General features: G+C 33.7%; 2 protein-coding genes across 3 annotated transcripts; one reads left to right on the forward strand and one right to left on the reverse strand.

The window, feature by feature from the left end:
- Positions 1–403: 403 nt before the first annotated feature.
- Positions 404–10967, reverse strand: gwl (serine/threonine-protein kinase greatwall). Its single transcript, XM_085947438.1, has 12 exons — positions 10761–10967; positions 10398–10646; positions 8556–8784; positions 7484–7696; positions 7190–7347; positions 5852–6132; positions 5412–5642; positions 4987–5203; positions 3865–4016; positions 3627–3751; positions 2353–2565; positions 404–575 (listed from the first exon to the last, which is right to left on the reverse strand). The coding sequence occupies exons 1-12, from the start codon at positions 10872–10874 to the stop codon at positions 529–531; spliced, it is 2229 nt and encodes a 742-aa protein (XP_085803564.1). The 5' UTR covers positions 10875–10967; the 3' UTR covers positions 404–528.
- A 282-nt stretch (positions 10968–11249) lies between these two features.
- Spf45 (splicing factor 45) lies at positions 11250–20205 on the forward strand. 2 transcript variants are annotated; one of them, XM_085947440.1, is made up of 9 exons: positions 11250–11405; positions 11605–11766; positions 13934–14123; positions 14792–14907; positions 15667–15687; positions 16019–16243; positions 18269–18416; positions 19053–19159; positions 19878–20205. In XM_085947440.1, the coding sequence occupies exons 2-9, from the start codon at positions 11611–11613 to the stop codon at positions 20154–20156; spliced, it is 1242 nt and encodes a 413-aa protein (XP_085803566.1). In that variant the 5' UTR covers positions 11250–11405; positions 11605–11610; the 3' UTR covers positions 20157–20205. The 2 variants fall into 2 exon arrangements, with proteins under 2 accessions (XP_085803566.1, XP_085803567.1); XM_085947441.1 differs by lacking the exon at positions 15667–15687.
- Positions 20206–22056: the final 1851 nt, after the last annotated feature.

Consider the following 22056-nt stretch of genomic DNA (forward strand, 5'->3'; position numbering starts at 1 on the left):
TCACACAAAAAAGCAAGCAAACATGGATGTCTAAACACATCAAATTTTGATCTGTAAACAGTGTCGTGGCTGTTTGTCACTTGCACACATTGCATTGTGACCTATAAACATGGCCAGAGATAGATAGATTGTATGATTTCTATGTTTAACACATCGTCGCTATAGGATTGGTTTGTCGAATATCAGATTTGGTTGAAATCGACCTTTGAATGCAGAATGATTTTTTGTATCTAAATGGACCAGAACCATCCTTTTCTTTAAATTGCTTTGTAATGAAAACAGCATTCATATGCTGTAAAAACAAGAATTTAAATACCTTCATGTATTTAAATATAGGATAATCAAATTTGTTTTTCGTCTCCTGAACAATTGCATTTGGTCTATTCGACAAACCAATCCTACAGTGACGACATAACACAGTCGACCATTTGTTGCAGTCGCCTTTTCCATGTTTGGGCGTAACATATAGACTAGAAATAAAACTGCACGGTGCAGTTATACAAATAACAAATTGAAAAGTGCAGCCCATCATATCTCGAAGTTTGAAACATTCAGATGCTGAAGAATATTTCGAGCTGAAAAAAAAAAATTCAATCAAAAAAAAGTCTGTGGCTCAACATGAGTCAAATAATACAACAAAACTTGATTCATATCAAGTTTTATCAACAAACAACAAATCAGGCCGCCATGTTTCCATGGTGCCAAGGCATAGGAAAATAACTTTTTTTAGGCAACCAATTCAACTACATTAAAATCGTTTTGGAATCTCCATTAAATGTTGTTTATAAGAACTCCAAACTCTTTGTGTATTGTCACTTTAGTGGCCAATCCGTATTTTTGAAGTCTCACTAAACACATATGAGGCGCCGAGTGCCAAAGGAGCTCAAGTGCCAACTTTACGATTTTTGACATTTGAATGTAGGTATTTTCTATAAATCGATATGTATCATGTCACAAAGTCTTATCGTTAAATATTTTCGTATAAATATTTTACAAAAGAGATTTATTTTCTGTGGCATAATTGTTTTGGTCGTTATGTCGGCACGCCACAGAAGCTTATCCGCCATTATACTATGGAGAGCGCGAAACCAAAACAGCTGTCAGATTTGTCTTATTGAATATACGTTCTCAACAGTGAAAAAAACTAAAAATGAGCTCAAGAAGGATTAGAAAAATAGTTTCGATGTGTGTTAAACCTGTAAACGAGGAAAATCATGATAAGTATAACATGTTTTATCCGTTTTTCTTTCACATACGCTGTTGTTTAAAATATTTTAGATTACTTTTGAAATATGGTTATTAACGTCGTTTTAGTAATTATGTCCACTAAACTTTTACTTCCATAAAGAAAAATAACTCTTATTTCTAATTTCATCTTATTTTATATCCAATTACGAAAGATATACACTAAAAACAGTATTTAAAAAATCACCCGAATCCTTGAGAAAAAATGATGGTGTTAAATTTGAATAATGATTTTGTTATTTTGGCCAGTTTGGAGTAACGATTTGATTTAGTATTATTAATAATATTGGGTATATAGACGGTTATTACAAAAAAACCATCCAAAAGCTTTAAAATCATTTCTGTAATGGCAAAAACGTATTTAATTAAACGTATTATAAGGCAAATTTTATGCCAAACAAACTTATGTAACAATCATAACAAATTTGACCAGTTTTTCAATGTTTATTTGGCATAATAAAATTTGTTTATATCAAAATGTTTTTTTATTGCTATCCAAACCCTTACATTAAAACATTTTTTTTAAATGATTTTTTTTTTTTTAATTAATGCCATTATTTGAGTTTGAAAATGTTAATGCCACAGAAGCTGATGCAACAAAAAAAAGTATCAAGGGCCACCTTTTTTCATTTTTCTATATGCCAAAGGGGCTCAAACACCATTTTTTTTGGAATCCAATAGATATTTTTCATTAAATGTTATTGCAAATAATACTTTGATTTTTTTAAATTTGCTTTGCTTAGAAAATAATTGTCTATTTCAACATTCAAGTTTAAAACTAAAAAAATAAATTCACTGAAAACTTGTCGGCCATTTTGTAGCACTTTTGTTAAATGGTGCTTGAGCTCCTTTGGCGCTCGGCGCCTCATATATTTTTGCATTTAGCAAATTTTAATAAACCATGTTTCTTTCAAAATTTTATATTAACTTGTTGACCTCGGAGCATTTAATTATTATTTAATTGCCACATTTAAATAACATGCTAATTATATCGAATGGCCAAATAATGAGGACACAACAAGTGTGCCATCTATGTTGAAAGGATTAATAGCTGTTAGGTCAAATAAAATTATAGGTAACATAATATTATATTGTAATAATAAGTACCTTGAAAATATCCAGTATCATAAATATCATCAGGACTAGGAACAAATGGTGGACTTGCGCTTAATTGGTTTTTCCAGTCAATGTGTGCAAAGACCTCCATTTGTTTAACAATCGTGGCGTCGGGTCTAATATTCGGGTCCATTGTAAGAAAAGATTCGATTGCAGACACTGCGTCTTTTGACAAAGCTTCATCCCCTTCTGGCCACTCTATATCTGATGTGAACACAATAATCATTATATTAATCGTTAATTTGTATATCAATCTACAGTACACTCTCAGTAATCCGCCGCTCAATTATCCGACAACTACTATAATCCGCCGTTATTTTTACTAGTTGAAAGCACAAAATCAAGCTCTATAATTCGCCGATATTCGATCTGCCTCACTGAACAACTGGTTGTGTCAAGTGATTAACTGTTCAATATTTAATTAATAAACTTAGTTTATAAATATGTATAATTTAGTAAATACTTGATTTTGATACCGTAATCTGCTAGTACAAATTTCTCAAAAATACCTGTTTTAATTTTTACCATATTTTGTATGTATGCACTATAATTCGCCGCTTTCACTAATTGGATACTTGTCTGGTTTTTGGGGTGGCGGATTACTGAGAGAGTACTGTATTGAAATAAACAATGTTTGAAATTATCAGAGTCGATATAAGTAGGTACTTATCAACTGTTTAATCTGCAAACCGGCTCTCAAAACTCCATTTGGGCAAATTGTTCAGTAAAGAGAAAAAACTTAATAATTATTTAACTATCAAGTGGAATTTAACAATTCCAAAAATATACATGGAATTTTTTTTTTACAAATAAGCTGCACTGTGAATTAATAAACTATTTTAGCTTCCCTTTTATATATAAAGAAAATTTATATAAAGAGCGGAGTTGTTCCATTTACGATATTGGAAATTTGGCACCTGTAATTGGATGTTTTGTTTGAAGAATGATAACGCATTTATTTATAGGTTTAGTAGTTTGAAATTTTGTGTGGGCATAAAAACCATGCTTTATAATAAAATGCCATCAAAACCTCATTTTTGGTAAAAACTGCAGTTGGCTGGTTTGCAGATTAAGCAGTCGATAAGAACCAATTCCAAAATTGAACAAGATCAATATATTACGTGGGATCCCGCGATTGCAAATCCTAGTTGGGATTTATCTCTTAGACAGGGGATAGGGAACCTTCTCGTGTTGGGAGGGGGCATTAAATTAGCAGTAACCTAATAACTACAATAGTCCACGACCCGTTTATTATTTCAACTTACTTCTACATAAGATATTGTTGAAAACAGCTTGCGGTGTCTCATCATTGAATGGAGGTACTCCCGTCATGAACTCATAAAGGCAAACACCCATCGCCCACCAATCCACTGCCGGCCCGTGGCCTTTCCTTAAATTTCAAAATAAATTACTTTACTTCACAATGTTTTCAACGTTTAAAAAAAATGATAAAAAGTGGGCATTGTCCACATTCAAGGATATTGAAAGTTTTGCGGTATTCACCTCAAGAGTAGTTCAGGTGCGAGGTAATCGGGTGTGCCGAGGATCCGTTGATCCGACGCCTGCTGACCCCTCCGAACCGACTTGGGAGTGCGGTATGGTGTTTGGGAGACGGCGGCAATATTGTTATTTTTGATGGGAGACACCGCTTCGTCCTGAATAAACAAATACTCAACCATAAAACATAATATTACATACATACTCTAAAAATGTAAATGAGACTTGAAAAGATCTTATATAATTATTTCGTCGCCTAAATGCGCGGAACTTGTAACTCCACTTTTGGCCTAAAATGAGTTAAGTATGCAGTGTTAGAGTAAATTTAATTGTCCATTCATAATTTTACCCTCTACAACCAAAAACGATTGGTGGCCATTGCTGTGTTTGGATTGATGTCGAATGTGGGCTTACTACAAATTAGCTTTCTAGTGTAATAAGTCAATTTATTCTTCCTTTTCTACCTCTTTCTGATAACTATAAAACCATTATTCTGTATAGTGATGGAGCTACAAACCAGAAAAATATGTAGTACTCGCTAGTGCTTTATTAAATATTGCAATGTCACGTAATATCACCACTGCCGACACTGCTACTACCATAATGCCGAACCCAAGCGGATAAAGCCGAACGAGCGCCATCTAGTTGGTAATGAACCGAACACATGAATTTCGTATTGACACGTCAGACATAGCAACTTAACCTACAATTTTCTTAGTCATGTCATTGCGATTGCAGCAAAACAGTCGGATCTTGCGTCTCAATTCTCAATATGTAAAATTGACATACTCTGTCTCGTTCTCAAATTTAGCACAGCTAAGCGAGGTGCTGTTAAAAGATATCACCTTTTGACAGTTCAGACGGTTAACTTTTTTACATAATTAGCCGCAAAAATACGTAAAGTGATAAATGTGATGTATTTATCACAATTAGCTCTTTTTTGATGTTAAGTAATATGTTAGAATAGGGCTGCAAGAAATGATTTGTAACCCAATACATAACTCAAATTTGTAAAATTCATGAAAAATTAATTTCAAAACCATTGTAATATTCTATACGATACAGAGTGGTAGTCTTAAAGAATGATTGTGTGAGAACTATTATTCATAAAATAATGCAGAAGCTCACCATCCGCATTGTTCTCGGTGGAAAACACTCAACGGTAGACGGTTGAACTTTCTGTGAAGCCAATTGAGACAATTCCGATTGATTGGTGTCATTCAGGGCTAAATTAAATCGAGTGGATTTGATCAATTTGTTTCCACCGTGCTCTGGAGACTTTTTAGTTGATGAGACAGGTGTGGAAAACATCACACCGGTGTGGACATCATCTTGAGATAACCATCTGAAAAAATACATAAACTTATCATCAGAGAAATGCTCAATGCTGATTTGCACAGAGAAACTTGGCCATGTCTTATTTAAAACAATTGTTTTATTACTATGTCACATGGAAAAGTTCTCTTTATATACAATAAAAAAAAATAAGAATTTGAGTATGATCAGTCTATGTCATGTACATACTATATAATTCAGATGTAAAAATTTTATACCTTTTCTTTAAAACCCCTTTCAAAGGACTCTCCTTACAGACAGCGGTAGGGCTCAAATGAAGTGCTTTCCTCTTTGGCGTACAGTCTGATACTTCCATCACCAATATCTCCTGAGTGAGACCCGTGTGGAAATCTCCATTCTGAGACTTGGTAAGGAAGGCCACACGATCACACGATTCGTCATCACTTTGGTTGCTATTATCTGCTATAACTCGTTTGCGTTTCATACTCCTGCAAAGATTATGAACATAATGTTTTTGTAGTGTTGCAAATTTGCCCATTTAGAGAATCTGCCCCTTCAAACTACAAAGTCAAATTTTGGAGCTGCATTTTAAGTGGGGTAAAAGAAATAATTAAGCAATTATAAAAGTACCGAAGGACACGGTGAAAACAATCAATCAATATGGACCCCCATTTTACAGTCAATAGAAATTACTCACCGGTAAGTGTCGGGCCTCTTGAACGATCGAACCCGACTCAGAGGTGACGTAGCATCGCTTTTTTTCCGTCTAACAAACCGAGGAGACCTGCTTGACTTCTCCATGGAGCACATTTTGCAAGCGTTCGCAGATGTTGAACTTGCGTTTGACTCATCAGTTGGCGCAGTATCTTTGAACTCTTCATGATTCATTTGAGTGTTTGTGCTGGTGTCGGAAGATAGGTCACGGAAATGGCTCGACGCACTTTCGCATGTGTGGTAGGAGCTGACTGTACTTGTGCCCTAAAAAGTAAAATAAAACTTAACATACCCACTGATATATTATTCAAAACTTTCCCAATATCTGTTACCTGAACCTAGTGTTCCCATTATTTTTTCACAAGTTTAGTACATGTTATGAAAAGTGGGTAAAAATTCTATTTTTAAAAAATCTATGGCTTATCAGATAAGATTAATTAATTAAGATTATTGGAAGAGGATGTTCTAAACCTACAGCATATCGGGCAGTGGCGAAGGGTGACTTTTGGAAAGAGGTAGGCTGTGGAGTAACCAGGCTTGTCAGATATATTTACGGGAAATAAGAAGATAACCCTACTGATGAATAGGTACACTAAATCGATGAAATTTCGAAAACTCAATTAGTTTGATATAATTAGTTTATAAATAAGCAATTAGTTTGAATTATGTATTTTCCTAAACATTTATAAACGTAACATACGCTCAAAATATATTACCTATCATCTTTGAAAATATCCGTTGTTGTGTATAATATGTTCCATTACAATTTATAATTTAACCCGTAAAACTAAACATTTTAAAATACTTCTATATTTAAAACACAGACTTAGGTATAAATAACTGATAAATAAAAATCGCTAGATAAATTATTTTGTATTTTTAACATTAATCAATATTTATATGTGATTGAATTGGCATTTATGAATTATTTTCAGTATTCATCTTTTTCACACAGATGTCCAATATAACGATTTTATGGGTGCCCACTATCCATGCACCTCGGGTAAATGTAAATATATCCTCTCAGTGTTCATTTTGAATCACTCATCCTCAGACTTCATCTGATATACATGCTGCTATTACTGTAACCCCATTATGGTGACTGTAATTTTCTTATGAAACAATAAACGCCAAATTCTTCACAAGATAAGCCTTCTTATAAACCTCACCATGCCAGGCTGCCTATTTTGGAAAGAGTTATTACTACTAACAATAATAATTAAGAAACAATCTTTCAACATAACTTAGAAATTCACATTTCTGCAAAATATGTACATATGTAGTTATGTATAAGTCACAAATATTAAACTATGTAACTCACCATTCCATAACTGTTGGGTGTCATGTCTAATGTCATACTCTCGGCTGATTGAAAAGGCATTATTCCCGACATTCGAGAAGTATTCATAGAATCAGATGCTCGATTCATGAAATCATTCATTACACTATTCCTGAATAATGAATTCGCACCTCTCTTAGCTGAAATAAAAGATATTCAAACACATTTCTTATTACGAGAAACTATATTCTTCATTAGTCATTCTGCCACCGAATAAATTATGAGTCTTTAATAAAAAAAAAACGCATGACAGAGATAATATCATTATTGACTTACTGCTCTCTTCAAGTGTTTGCAATAAATTCTCACTGGGATATGGCGGTGATCCCATAGACCCCAGAGACCCAACAGAGCCATGATTAACAGCAGGACTCACTCCAAGAGGTCCTCCAGAACCGAAAGAAAGATGGGAAGTGAGAGACAAGAGTTGTCCCGGTGTACGGGCGTTGAAACTCGGAGTGCAGTTCACCAAGTCCGACATCTCCAAATCTACAAGCACATTTGAAGTAAAACCATTTAGATTGATAATTGATAGATCCAGTAGTGCCTATCATCTTCGTTATCTTCACGTTGACTCTACTGTTCGGAAATAGGACACTATATTGAGATCAAAACTTATTATAATATCCATATCTAATACATTAAGTTTATAACTTCATTCTCTAAAGTTGATAATTGGAGGTGCATGAAGTGTCTCGCTTGTCTAATCGAAGATTTTAGATAAGACAAACAATACCGGCATGTGGGTGCAAAAGTTTAAGTTTTCAGAAGCACTCAGTGACAAAGATATGAGTTATACGTAGTAAAATGCAATAAACTGGAATGTAGCCATCAAATTCCCTACTGTGAAGATACTTTCAGTGTTTACCTTATAAGTGATGAGGCAAGTAGTTAAGTTTGTTCTGCCTTAAACATGATTTTTTGACATTAAAATAATATTGTTGATTATTATTTAAGTAATGGATGATTTATTGGGCAAATAAACAATTTGGGATGGAAAGATTTAGCCACTCTTATACTTCACAACCATTAAGATTTTAAATTATATAATAATTGAACAATGTAATTTTTTATTATTGTGTGTCGATACTCAACAACTCCATGATTAAAGTAGATATATTAAAAACAGAAAAAATCGTTAATAATACACCGAATAGGTGCCCTTAATTTGAGCTGAAACACAATTTGAAAAATGTTGATGTAGTGTGTCAGACTGCCTTTAATCTTAGCGATAGGTCCTAGCCTGAGGACCCGCTTCAGGATGTGGGGGCCATGAAGCAGGGTATTTATTAGTTCACTCTAACCGTAAAAACAAAATGATATGGTAGTGAAGTCATTCATCACTAACCTCTGTGTATTTCAATTCTCGAGAGACCGAAATCGGTTAGCTTAACATGACCCTCTTTGGTGAGAAGCATGTTATCGGGTTTCAAATCCCTGTGAACAATATTATGAATGTGCAAATATTCCAGTGCTAGCACAACCTCAGCTGTGTAAAATACAGCCATAGACTCCTCCAGAAAACCATAGACACCCAAGAGAGATTTTAGATCTCCGCCAACCATGTACTCCATTACCTGAAATCAAATCAATCTATTCACTCTCTTACGACAGAAGTAACAAAAATGATATGAGATTTTCATTATTGTATAACTGTCTTAATTTAGAGATCACAATTTTGACTCAGCCATGGGATTCAATTCCATTATACCCCGTTTACACGTGCATGGATTTACTGTTGACAGTTAAGTATTATCGCGGCCATAACAAGAAAATGTATAGGTAAACATGTATTACCCTGCAGTTGCAAGCTCGCATGCATGAATAAAAAAAGTTTGGAAGCTTATGAATTTTGATGCGACAGTAGGGATTTTTTCGATCTGTGCCTGCGCAGTAGAACGATTGTGGCGAACCTGCCAGCAAAAAAACCAACTATACCAACTCACTTTGGGGTTAACCGATTTTCACTACCTGTCAAATTGTACCATAAAATGACATCGCGTCTCGCTTACTCTTGAAGAATGAGATTGGAGAAAAAGTCAGCACTTCTACGTGTAAACAGTTATTGTCATGATAGTTCATAATACGCACAATTGCTGTCAGTAAATCCATGCACGTGTACAGACGCTATTACACAAGGTTGAGAAGCAGAATGCGCTGGCCTTTACTGTGGGCGTTATTCTCTATTCAATACTATGTTTGCATTAATATTATTGGTACAAGTCGGTTATGGGTAAGCCAGCGGCAAACACATTTTGAAAATAGCCGATATACTGGATTATTTGTTAGGTTGGGTTAGTTTAGGTTAGATTAGGTTTTCATTCTTGAATTTTGTCAAAATCGGCTATGACAATTAGCGCGGTTCCCACCTGGCTTCTCCATAACCGACTTGTACCATATTTTTATTTATTAGGATTGTTAGAAAAATAGAATTCAGTAATATCATAATAACATGATACAAAATCATGCTATTTTTTAAATTGTATTTTTCTTACGATTAGAATCACTCGTTAGATTTGGGAAACTTTTCAACCGATGGTCAAATAACTTGACGAAAAAAATACTATATAGGTACTTACTTACCTGCTACACTCCTAAGATAGAAAATGTTTGAATCAAGGGCTGAACAAAAACGAACCATAAGTGCGAATGAGAAAGCATTCGGCACGCTTATATCTCCGCAAGATGCGTTAGAGTAAGATAGAATTTCTTCCGCTGAATTAAATATTTTTTGGAAACATCGCCGGTAAATATTGATTTGATTATATTCATTTAAAAACTGTGAGCATTGTGTTACTGTTAAATATAAAGTGAGTGGTAAATATTTTTAGTTAATTTAGTAGAAAACATCTTAACTATGCTGTGTTTAAATTTGGTAGCCGTACTGAGAAGCATCATGATGGTATAACGTATCATAGTTAAGTTAATAATACAATTGAGGTTCTACTGTGCGTTATACGCAAGAAACACGGCTTCATTTTGCCGAACAATAGACACTCTTTTTATATTGTTACTATGAGATTCGAATAATCAATGTTAGTTTTAAAAGTTTAAAATAGGTAACTAATAAAATAATTGGTTCAAAACTGGTGCAATTAACAGATATGTTACTTACATACTTTGTAATCCTCAATTTTTGTGATAAAATGAGATATAAAATTACTAAATCGATAATAGTTGATTGACTTACTAAATAAACTGATGATGCCGACTGCAGGGAATAGAATAGCTGAACGCAAAATGGGCTGCGAGAAAGCGCCAGCGCGTTTCTTTCTGTGACGACTTGCGATACCATATTTTTGTTGATCATTTCTGACTTTTTCATAACTTTGACTGCATACAACTGATCGGGATTTGTTTTTTTATACCCAAGAAAAACTTTACCAAACGATCCTCTGCTGATTGGTTTAACAATACAAAAGTCATGGATTTCAGGAGGCTGAAAGCATAATAAAAAAATAATATATAATATCCATAGCATGAACGGCTTCAAAATGCATGAAAAATATTAAAATACCATGTGTATTTCGACATGTACATGAGTTGAGTTTACCTTAGCTGTAGCGGAATTATTATTCTTGGTGATCGTGTTTAATTTTTTTATTAAAGAGTTATTAGGTTCCTCTACTTTTTTTGGGGTCACATTTTCTTTCTGATCTTCGTCCATTTTGGAAACAAATACTTTTACCACACAACAATCAATGCTAACAATAAGCAAATTTAAAGTTTTGAATTCGTAATAAAAATAACTGACATGAACAAAACTGACAAATAAAGTTTTTTTTTCTAATGACTACTCACATAACAAAATTACCAGCCGCCTTAATGTATCATTTGATACCAAAAAAAAGAAAATTATTTGAAACGCGACAGTTTATATAAACATATTAAAACGTTTTTTCTTTATAATTTTTATATTATTTCGATAATTGTTATCCATTTTAATGATTATTATTAAAATATCTGAATAAATTTTATTATTTCCATGGAAGAAATTTATTTTAAATATTTTACTAAACCTAGCAACACAAATTATGACACCAACCTAACATTAAAACAACTGTCAAACGTCAAAATATGGTCAAAAACGGGGAATAGGTTTTAAAGTTTGCTTGAGAGAATTGAATCTGGCGCTATTATACATATATCGTCTTATTGTGTGACTTTTTATCAATGAAATTCAGTAAATAAATTAAAAGTATGTTATTCTGCAATGCTTTTTAATGTTATAGACTTTCTACTACAGTGAATCACTATATAGACACATGTGACATTTTCTTGTTATTTTGTTGATATTTACAATCTGCTACTGAATACCTAAGTACTTATTTGGATGTGGTAATCTTAACATACCTTTTAAATAGAGAGGTATAAATGTTTAACGTTATTATTTGCAGAATAAGATGTCTCTTTATGACGATTTTGATGGGATGAAAGGTAAAAATACCGAAAAGGTGGCAGATTGGTCTTCAGGCATCAAACTATTACAATCTCAATTAAAGCTTAAAAAAGCGGCCACAACACAACCCAAACGAGACTCTCTAAGAAAAGCCACCCAGGTATTTATTTATGTGATTCTAATTGATTGACAACCTTCGTCGGTAGTATAACAGCCCTCTTTGTCAAGAATAACCTTCCGCAGTCTGTTGTCTTATGGTATAATCATACTATTTGATAAATCGTATATTAAAGCCTACTAAGATATTATGAAATTGTGGAAGTACATTGCATACTCAGAATAACATCAGCCAAGTACTTAGTGAGTCAGTGACGTCCCGTGGGGGTAGGCAGATTGAGCGTCGCTTGGGGGCGGCAGTTACTCGAAGGGTGGTAAATCGAGGAGAATCATTATGTATACCTATATAGAAATAGCTACCTAAACTTGGTAATAACGGAAATTTCTGTCCATTAAAAAATCAGCTCACCGGTTGGAAACAAAATGTATTAATCAACATACAAGGTTTAACAGGACTGTATGTTTTGTCGGGTTCGCGATGTCTCTTTTACTTCCGTTGTCCTTGGAGGTCATGTCCTTGATGACCAGCAATGACAAGTGTAGATTTTTGAATTATAGGTAAGTAGGTACATACTTGCCTAATATAAAATTTATCCAAATATTTTTGCCAAATAGTTTTGGAAGTTGCCAGGTGTATTTTTAAATGTATCTGAAACCGTGAAACTCACAATTATCTATTGAAGCAGAGATTGCATTTAAATTAGATTTAGTAGTATATATTTTGTCGGTAATGATCTATACAACACATTTTTTAGATATTGTAGTGAGAAGGATAATAAAAAATACTGTATTAAAAAAATGGGGCGGCATTTTGGCGCTGCCTAGAAGCAGAATTTTGTCTAGGGACGTCACTGTAGTGAGTAGACTAATTTTCTAGCAATTAAGTAAATCTTTAACAAAGCGGCTGAAAACAAGGATTGGTTCACGCCAGTAGATCTACTTGTCTTGCTTTCAAGTGACCCTAAATATTACCAAACTATATGAAAATGAAAGATGGCAAACAAAAATAATCTTTATGGTGAAATATCAATGCTATAATGTCAAATTAACACCTTTAGATGTTTTGATTAAAATGCTGATTATCGGAAAAATTAATTAAGCAGTATTTTTCATAGATAAATTGTATAATTGTGTCTTAATTACATTAATTTTGTTTTTAAAAATGTGAATTTAGCTCTGTTTTTCAAGTTTTCTTCTAACAATAATATGGAGTGCTGTTTTTTACCCTTTTTTTTAAATTATGAGTAAACAATCTAAATTCAAATTTATTTATTCACATATTAAAAATTCAAGACGTTCACAGCATACCATGAAAAAATAAAGACATAAAAGCAGTGCAAAAAGAGTATAAAGATTGAATATAAAAATTATGAAGTACTTAGGTACTTCCATGGATTTTAAGAATTTATAAAACAATATTCACCTATAGTCATCCTCACGTAGATGGAATATTTCAATATCTGGAGTGATTTGGTTGAGAGTTATTAATTGTTCTTCTATAGGCATCACCAATGACAGGTTAATTCTGCACTTTGGGAGAACAAACAATTGGTACTCCCAATTTCTAAGATAATTATCAGGGACACACAGGTCAATACTCTCAAGAATGGCAGAGTTCTCATTTTCACTGCGTCTAAGTCGGTAAAAATACATGGTCAAATTTAATATATATATCTTCTAGTGTTTAGACTACAGTATGTGAGCATACCTTAGAGAAAATCAGTTGAATAAAGCCACAGATCGTATCCATACAGCCTCAAAGAGGCTCAAAAATTTATTTTGAACACGTTCCGCCATAAAGTACTTCAGCTGATGCGGGGCCCAAGCAATCGACCCTCTCTTCGTGCTGGCTTCGAACTAAGAAAATAAATAAACGCACAAAGTATCGGCGAATCATTCTACAGTGGTGTCATGGGCGATTCACAGGTGTATTGGTATCATTTGCTATAATGCCTCCCTCAATGCTAGCAAGACGTATCAAACTGCAAATCACTTTTGCTGTACCCATGGTGCCATTGTAGAATGATTTATCTATATCTCAAGCCTGACTTTTTATTTGCAGTGATAACAAACCATTAATCGTGTGAAAAATGACACCCTGTTTATAGTGATTATCATGCTAAAACACAGAATAATAAATGTGTATCATTATTATAAAACATTGTATTTTCCCAATGACAATGTTTTTTTTACATTTGACGAATGAATAGGTATTGCCGCCTGTGATAGATTTGAAGTCAAAGAGGGATGATGATGATAATATTTACTCCATTCACGCCCCATCAGCTAACCAACCATTTAAACAAAGCGCCTACGCACCTTCTATAAAGGACTACGACTGGGATATTGTAGGAGAATATGACCCCATGTGGCCTAATGACTATGAAAAGGTTGTCAAAGGTATGTATTATTTTTTTATTAATCAAATTAAAATGTATCTACTGCGCTTACTGCAATATTACAGATTACCAATGTGATGTGATACCTATAACTGAGTGTAGTTATATGAACAGGTACAGGACAAAGATGGTTCTAAATGTATAAAATTGAATCAATAAAAAGGATGTGCAATCTCGACAGTCTATGTCTATATCTAAGAGTGGAGGTAGGCTGTGGAAATCCGACATAAATAGTACACAGTAACCTTTTTCAGTCGATTTAAAATTCCACTAGTTTATTGAAAATCTCTTTGGAGTATTCACAATTGAAGGAAATAACAAACAGCCCCAAAACTGTGCACTGTTTCTGATGTGGGAACTGAAGTTGTTATGCATTCGTTCCTCTCAATTTCAACAACAGTTTGATTAGCACTGACAGAAACTAAGATCATCCAAAAATTGTATCCTTATAGTTGTCTTCAAAGTGAACGTATTTATTTTTGTCTTGTAATATACGAAATTTTGATTTAACCATGTGCGCTAAATACAAATAAAAATTATACAGTTATTATAGAACTTTGATCTGACCTTTTCAAATTGGTTCGTCATAACTGAAAGTTCGCTTATTCGCCGAGTTCATTTTATAAGATATATAACACTACTGTATTTAGTTTTAAAATTCGATAACAGAGTTGCGGGAACAGCGTGAGGGGGAGACATACAAAAAGCAGGATGACCGAGACAGAAAAAATACAAAAAAGAGAAAATCGCGATTTGGAGAAGGAGAAGAATTCTATCCTGAAATGGTAGATATAATTTGTACTACTATTATGTGTGCTTCAATTAATCACTAGAAAACTTTACGAATTCTCTCGGATCGATTTTAATGTGAGATTCATTTTACTGTTTTATTGTATTGATGTCGTATAGCACGATGGCCGAGTGGCCTAAACGTAGGCTTATAAGTCGTGGGTCCCAGGTTCGAATCCTGGGTTTGGCAAATAATTTGGTAAATAAATTGTTCAATTTATGTTTGGAGTCAAGAGTATGGACCTAATAGGTTGAGCAAGTGGCTAACATCCATTTCTCGTAAAAACAAAAGTCTGTTAATACAAACCTCCACTCTGGACGCCAGTGATGCCAACCGTACTATAATTATAGTACAATACTATAATTTGACTTCTGCGAAAAATGTAAAATACTATAATTTTACTCCAAATATGCCAAAATACTATAATTCTAAAGGATTCAAGACGAAAAATGTGCTTGTACTATATATTTTTTAGATATACTATAATTTTTACGCGTTTGTACTATAATCAGCATAGAAAAAGATGGCAACACTGCTGGACGCCCATATGAACCTATTTGAATCAGAAAAAGTCAAAAGAAGAATTGTATTTTAAAATGAAAAAAATATGCATATTTATTAGCCGATGAACCCTTAATTGCAATAATAAAAATAAGCAAAATTAAATTTATTTTGTACTTAGTATATTTCAAATTTATCGCTTTCTGAAAGTTATTAAAATTTTTTTAACATTTTTTTCATATGCTTTTGACAGGTTTTGGGTGTGACAGAATATGTACGTATTTTTTTAGATTTTGACTATATTTCATAGAAAATAAACTTTTTCCACATTAATTTGCAAAGATATGGGCATTTACAATCTATAAATTGTATTAAACACGTTTTTACCTAGACTTTATGGTAACTTTCAAGGTGCCTCTTATAATAAAAAATAAAATTTTGCCTACCTGATAACACTGTATACTTCCAAATTAGAATGTTAGAAGATCTCGAATCCAAATCCTGGCAGGATCAAAAAAATTATTTATTCAATAATTAATTGGAACCGGGAATAGAATGTCGATATTACCCACATCCACTACTTTATAAGATTACTGCTTTTACAGCAACGACAACAGTCAGACGAAGAAAAGGAAGGATCCCCTCCAAACGTTAGTGAACCACGAACAGGCGGAGCTGCCATTGCCCCGCCTCCTTCACTTCAAGAACCAGGCCCTGCATCCCCTACACATGCGGAGCCTATGATTCAAATGGAAAAACCCTCGACTCCTGTTGGAGGATACGGTGCAAGTTCTGTAGCTGCTAAAATCATGGCCAAGTACGGGTTTAAGGTATGTGTTTAAGCTATTGCTTATTTTGAGATTATTTCTTCAAGAAAAATTTGCAAACATATATTTTTCTCGTAAATCGGTCGGTCCCTATTAAAAAAGTCGGATCTGAAATTTTGTCATTTTCGGATTATTACGTAAAAGTTATTTAAACTCTTTAAACATTTATACCACAATCACAGTTTTTTTTGTTTGTTTGAAAAATTACGAGATATTCAAGTTAAAAATGACGGATCTACCGAGAGTGTACGAATAACAATGTCGGTTCTTACCAACCGACATTGTTGGCTGGGCGTGGGTGAGCAAGATGCGTCGGATCTGACAGTTGCTGCTATGTTCACCGGACAGACGGATGTTTTTATAAACGTTTAGAAAAGTTTCTATAACCCGTATTTTTATCCATTATGGCAAGCAATAGGTCACAAAGGATATTTGATGAAACATCTTTGATTGCTCGTACTGAAAAATAGCATTTTGCAGATCCGACTTTTTTAATAGGGACCGACGATTATGATTACCTAAATTACAACCTACACGGGGAGCGAGGCCAATATCCCTGCTGAAAACAGGTTACTAAATAGGTTACTAAACTGAAAACTAACTAAAAATAGGTAACCATTTTCTCAATTCCACATTCATATTGAAATAAATTTGTATTTATTTAATCTGTGTGGATTCCAACTTTCAGTCACAACTAAGTCCACTAAATAGAGATAGGGACTCCACTGTGGGATCGCAATATTATATGTCTAACATGTCAATTGCGGGATGAATTTTCGTCGATTGAAATATAGGCCCATAGAAATTGAGTTATGAAAATGTAAAATGCGTATATATTCAGTTATAATATAAATTCTTTGAGATTTTGAAAGGGAAGCATCAACCAGTCCTATTTTACAACGTTTTTCTTAGCTCGTATTCTTATTTGTTCAGTAGTTGTTTGTCCAGTACAAATCTTGCAATCTATTTTTAACTAACTTCCCGACTAGCTAGACATATGAAACGTTTAGAATATATCAGAATACGATGCCAATGCATTTTTTTAATACTTTTAGCCATCCTTAAGTAGAATTCATTTCATTTTCAGTTAATTCTGTTTTGTATGAAAAATTATTTCGGAAGAAATCCGTAAAAAGTAAAACTATTATTGGCTGCTAAGTGTGTCCTAGCAACTAAATTATTAATATTAATATATACGTGCGTTACTATGGAAATCAATATGACATTTCAGTATTACTTCTATCAAGTACAAATTTTTTTGATCGTTTAAGTTAGTCATGTCAACTCAAGTTTATATCATTCAACAGAAAATTTAAAAACGTAGTATATAAAAAGTTCTTTTTTTCTTGTAATTATTTATTTCCTTAACCAGCTTCCATGAAAGTTATTTTCAAATTAACGATGAGGAAGTCCATATGTCCTTGTTGTATCATGTGATTCGTATTGCATCACTCATGGCCTGCGGTAGGAGTGAGAGAAAAAGAAGAAGTCAATCCCCGTGCTTTAAACTAAAGTGTAGATCCCTTACCGTTGTGCAATAGGCTTTTTGAACAGTAGAATAGTTTGACAATGAGTGCCCAAGAAGACCAAAACTTATCATTTTCACGATTAATAGGATATTAAGTATTCTATGTTATGACAAAAGACAAGTATTGTTGTTTAAGTTATAACGTCTCAGTGTCCTCAGTGAAATATATTTTAAAATGTTTGTTCAAATTGAAGAATGTTAATTGGAGAGTCAATGCCAGTTTTAATACTGAATAGTACCATCACTAACCGCCTACATGAAGTTGGACATGCCTGTATATATGTCAACATAATAATCAACGAAGGAAAATATTTTTTCAACAGCTTTCAGAATGTTTGTAGTTGCAGTTAATATGATTTTTTTCTCTTCGTAACATACGACGACGACGTCAAATTGAAATCAATACTTTGTAAAATAAAATATGTTCTCAATGTATACAATATCAAATTGCCCTCATTTATGATTGACAGATCGATGTTTAATGTTTTTGTTTTCTTTAGGAAGGGCAAGGCCTGGGCAAAAAAGAACAAGGCATGTCGATGGCGTTGCAAGTTGAAAAAACTTCTAAGCGAGGCGGGCGAATAATTCACGAAAAAGACGGAGGCTCGATGCCCCCTCCTCCACCTTTCGTTGAATCGCCGAGACCAGGTTAAACAGAATACATCTTTTTTTTCCCAGTAAAATTACTTGCTCAAATATATTTTCATCATAGTTTTAACATCTACAAAGTAATATTCATTGGTCTGGCAAGTACACAAATTGTTTTTCAATTTGTGTATGAGTCAGAGTACGGACCTAATAGGTTGAGCAAGTGGCTGACATCCATTTCTCGTAAAAAATAAAAATCTGTTAATACAAACCTCCACTCTGTGGAGGTCCATATGATCCTATTAGGATCGGACATGGTCAAAAGAAAGATTATAGCATGAACTGCCCTATTTTTTAATACACTGCCGCGTCTAAAATAGGTTTCTTACAACAAATAATCATTATCCTTTCGCGTAATCCATTAGTGCAGCACAGTTAGGTGTATAACCGATAACCCTGTTTCCAATAGCCACAAATGGCAAATTTGAGATTGCCAGTTTCCACAGTCAAATGAACTTTTTCCTGGCAACATTCCGTTCTTTAAATGCAAGCCATCAATGCACAGCTGCCATCCGACTCCCAATATATTTATTTCGTTTTGTAGTCTTCAATTCAATCTAGTCTACTTTGATAATCAAAAAATGTTATTTTGAAAAACTGCATTCAATTGACTGAATATTAAAATAATATTTCCAGGATCTCCTGCTTTGATGAATGAGCCTGTCGCCATGCCTGCGCCTCCCAAACCAGAACCCACTATCACTGAAATTATGAAGAGCCCCAGTAAAGTGGTCTTATTAAGGGTAAATGTTTATTTTTAATTTACACCCCTCGTTAGCATTAATCCATTTGAAAATTTCCTGGATTAATCACATTACCAATGAGAAAGTTTAAATGGACCCAAAAAGCCAAGAGAACTTATAGCTGCCATCATACGCAGAAAGGCAGCGTATTCAGTCATATTTTCCACAATGAAAAGTGTGATTTACTCCAGTTCGTAATGCAGGGGAAGTATAAAGGGCAGCAGAGGTGTATTCAGAAGTAGATTCTGTGAACTACGCAACCTCCATAAGTGGTTCAATATCCAAGGTGTTGGTGATTTGTTACGACTGGTTCAAGATAGATAGATGTACTGCAATTTGGTCACTAGCCTTTGATAGAAAACAGCACCAAAAGTAGAACACCAGATACTGAATAGTTAATGTTAACAATGAACCTGCAATGCAAAATCACTTGTAACTTACCTAATTAGTAGACAAAGGCTTCCTTTTTTCCATTTTCATGTGTTTAAACTCCAATCTATATAGAATCTATATACATCTTTGAGTAACACTAGAAATAAATGTTACCATAAATAACGCAGGATAAAGTTCAATGACCATAATATTAAAATAGATTTTTAAACACAATTTATACTTCATCTTCTTCACTATCAAGAGTCTAAAAGTGTTTTGCAGATAGGTTATTTTTTATATGTAATTATAATCTGTTGTCCTAAAGGAAATTTATTTTAAATTTCAGAACATGGTCGGTCCTGGAGATGTGGACGACGAACTAGAACCAGAAGTAAAGGAAGAATGTAACACCAAATACGGAGATGTCATAAAAGTTGTTATATATGAATTACCGGGAGCACCATCTGAGGAGGCCGTCAGAATATTCGTCGAATTTAAGAGAATAGAGAGTGCCATCAAAGCCGTCGTGGACCTCAATGGAAGATTCTTCGGGGGGCGGCAAGTCAAAGCAGGGTTTTTCTCTGTTGAGAAATTCGCCAATTTGGATCTTCTGGATGTGAACTGATATGCGTCATCGTAATAATTTATGTAAATAAACATTAAAAATCAATTCAGATCTACACTGTTTTACTACTTTCCACCTTACATTTCTCTAAGCTCCTCAAACATCTTCCTCTATAGCTCGTACTGCCAGCGTGGTGAATAATTAGAGAAGGCAAAATATTTGAATGGGTATGCAGCTTTAAAATCAACAAAGTGTAGCCGAATTTAGAAAATATCTCCACACCGTTCAGTATACAGGTAAGTTTATCGCGGGGAATACGTTCTGGACATGGTCGTGATCAACGGGGAATTCCCTTGTTTGTCCTCTCTACGTTTATTATGCAAAATTTGCGATTACATACTGTCAAGCAATGCTTTACAGCCACGTTTTACAGCACTCACTCTCTCGTAATCTTCGTCGTTCTCTTCTAACAACTCCATGCATTGATTTTGAAGAGAAAGGGCCTTTTCAATGGTTTTAACACTTAACTTTCGCACGGGAACAGGTTCGGAGATGTCATTTTCTAGGGACGTATGGCAGTCCATTTCCTGCAGCTCTTCATTAGTTAAGGGTTCGCCGTGTGATTTTAACAAAGTCTGAATATCTACATCAACACCTTCAATGCCTCCGGATATGGCTATAAGACTAATCTCTTCGATGATATTTTAAATATCATTTTCATAATTGCAGTGAACTTCACCAATTTCACTGAACAACCTTTTCCAAACACCCTTCATACACGACTGGGTGACTTCATTCCACGCATTGTTGATGTTTCGGATAGCTTTCATAATATTAAATTATTTCCACCAAACCCGCATGGCATCTCTATCACCTCAGTTTCTTCTATAAGTTGAGAGAAGAAGAGTTAGACAATCCTTGGATGCTTTAAATCCAGAAGCAGTTTTCTCCTCTATGGAAATAAACGTATGTGTTGAAGTCCAGTCTCATCCACATTAAAAATTAAATTTGGTGGATAATTTCCCCTTACCATACCTGTATTATTATATTTAGCTTTGATTTTTCTTAATAACAGGTAGTAGGAAGCTCGACATCATTAAATGTTTGTAACAGCTCTGATGCGATGACTACATTGAAATTAATGTTGAAATAATTACTAGATAAAAAGAAATTTTTTATATACCACGTTTTTAAATTATCTGTTGAATCATATTAACTTGACAATTCTATGTATTAATAAAATCTTTTTATTGTACTTTATAGAAATACTGAATAAATATAGAATACTGAAATGTCATTTTGACATTTCATATTGATTTCCATAATAACACACGTATATATTAATAATTTAGTTGCTAGGACCCCCTTAGAAACCAACAATAATAACTTTCCATACAAAACAGAATTAACTGAAAATGAATTCAATTCTGCTTAAAAATGGCTAAAAAAAAGAATGCATTGTCGTCATCTTCTGATATATTCTAAAAGTTTCAAATGTCTAGCTAGTCGCGAAGTTAGTTAAAAATCTTCAATCGTCCAATACAAATCTTACAAGAAAAAATTTGCACTGGACACACAAGAAAAAATCTGTACCAGACAAACAAGAATATGAGCTAATAAAAACGTGGTAAAATCAACATGACTCAAATTTTTGATACCACAATATTCTGTTAAAAAATATCTGACACCACAGCGGTAGACCATTTAAAATAATTCAAAAAAATACAACAAAGGCGAACTCCTATGTCACATGCATAGATAAGAGTCACATGGCAGCCGACTTAACGCAATAAAATTGAAATTAATGGTTTCCCCATGCCGATACATTGTCAACTCGGACAATGATTCAAAGTCGAATTGACTAAAAATATAAACAACTTCATTCAAATCAACTTTGTTAAAATGTAGTTTCAACATACAATTGAATGACAAAAATCAACACGTGAGAATGCGGCAATAA

This window comes from Rhyacophila brunnea, unplaced genomic scaffold (assembly GCF_057557595.1).
Source record: "Rhyacophila brunnea isolate RB1 unplaced genomic scaffold, BYU_Rbru_1.0 scaffold_2, whole genome shotgun sequence".
NCBI classification, from domain to species: Eukaryota; Metazoa; Arthropoda; class Insecta; order Trichoptera; family Rhyacophilidae; genus Rhyacophila; species Rhyacophila brunnea.

What these genes read in the sequence shown, in the direction of transcription:
- gwl (XM_085947438.1), bottom strand. Translation starts at nt 10,874, where the DNA reads ATGGACGAAGATCAGAAAGAAAATGTGACCCCAAAAAAAGTAGAGGAA. An exon ending in GCAAACACTTGAAGAGAGCA is followed by an intron (nt 7,348 to 7,483) that starts GTAAGTCAATAA and finishes CTTTTATTTCAG; the next exon opens with CTAAGAGAGGTGCGAATTCA. An exon ending in CAACAATATCTTATGTAGAA is followed by an intron (nt 2,566 to 3,626) that starts GTAAGTTGAAAT and finishes TGTTCACATCAG; the next exon opens with ATATAGAGTGGCCAGAAGGG.
- Spf45 (XM_085947440.1), top strand. Translation starts at nt 11,611, where the DNA reads ATGTCTCTTTATGACGATTTTGATGGGATGAAAGGTAAAAATACCGAA. An exon ending in CTCTAAGAAAAGCCACCCAG is followed by an intron (nt 11,767 to 13,933) that starts GTATTTATTTAT and finishes ACGAATGAATAG; the next exon opens with GTATTGCCGCCTGTGATAGA. An exon ending in CTATGAAAAGGTTGTCAAAG is followed by an intron (nt 14,124 to 14,791) that starts GTATGTATTATT and finishes ATTCGATAACAG; the next exon opens with AGTTGCGGGAACAGCGTGAG.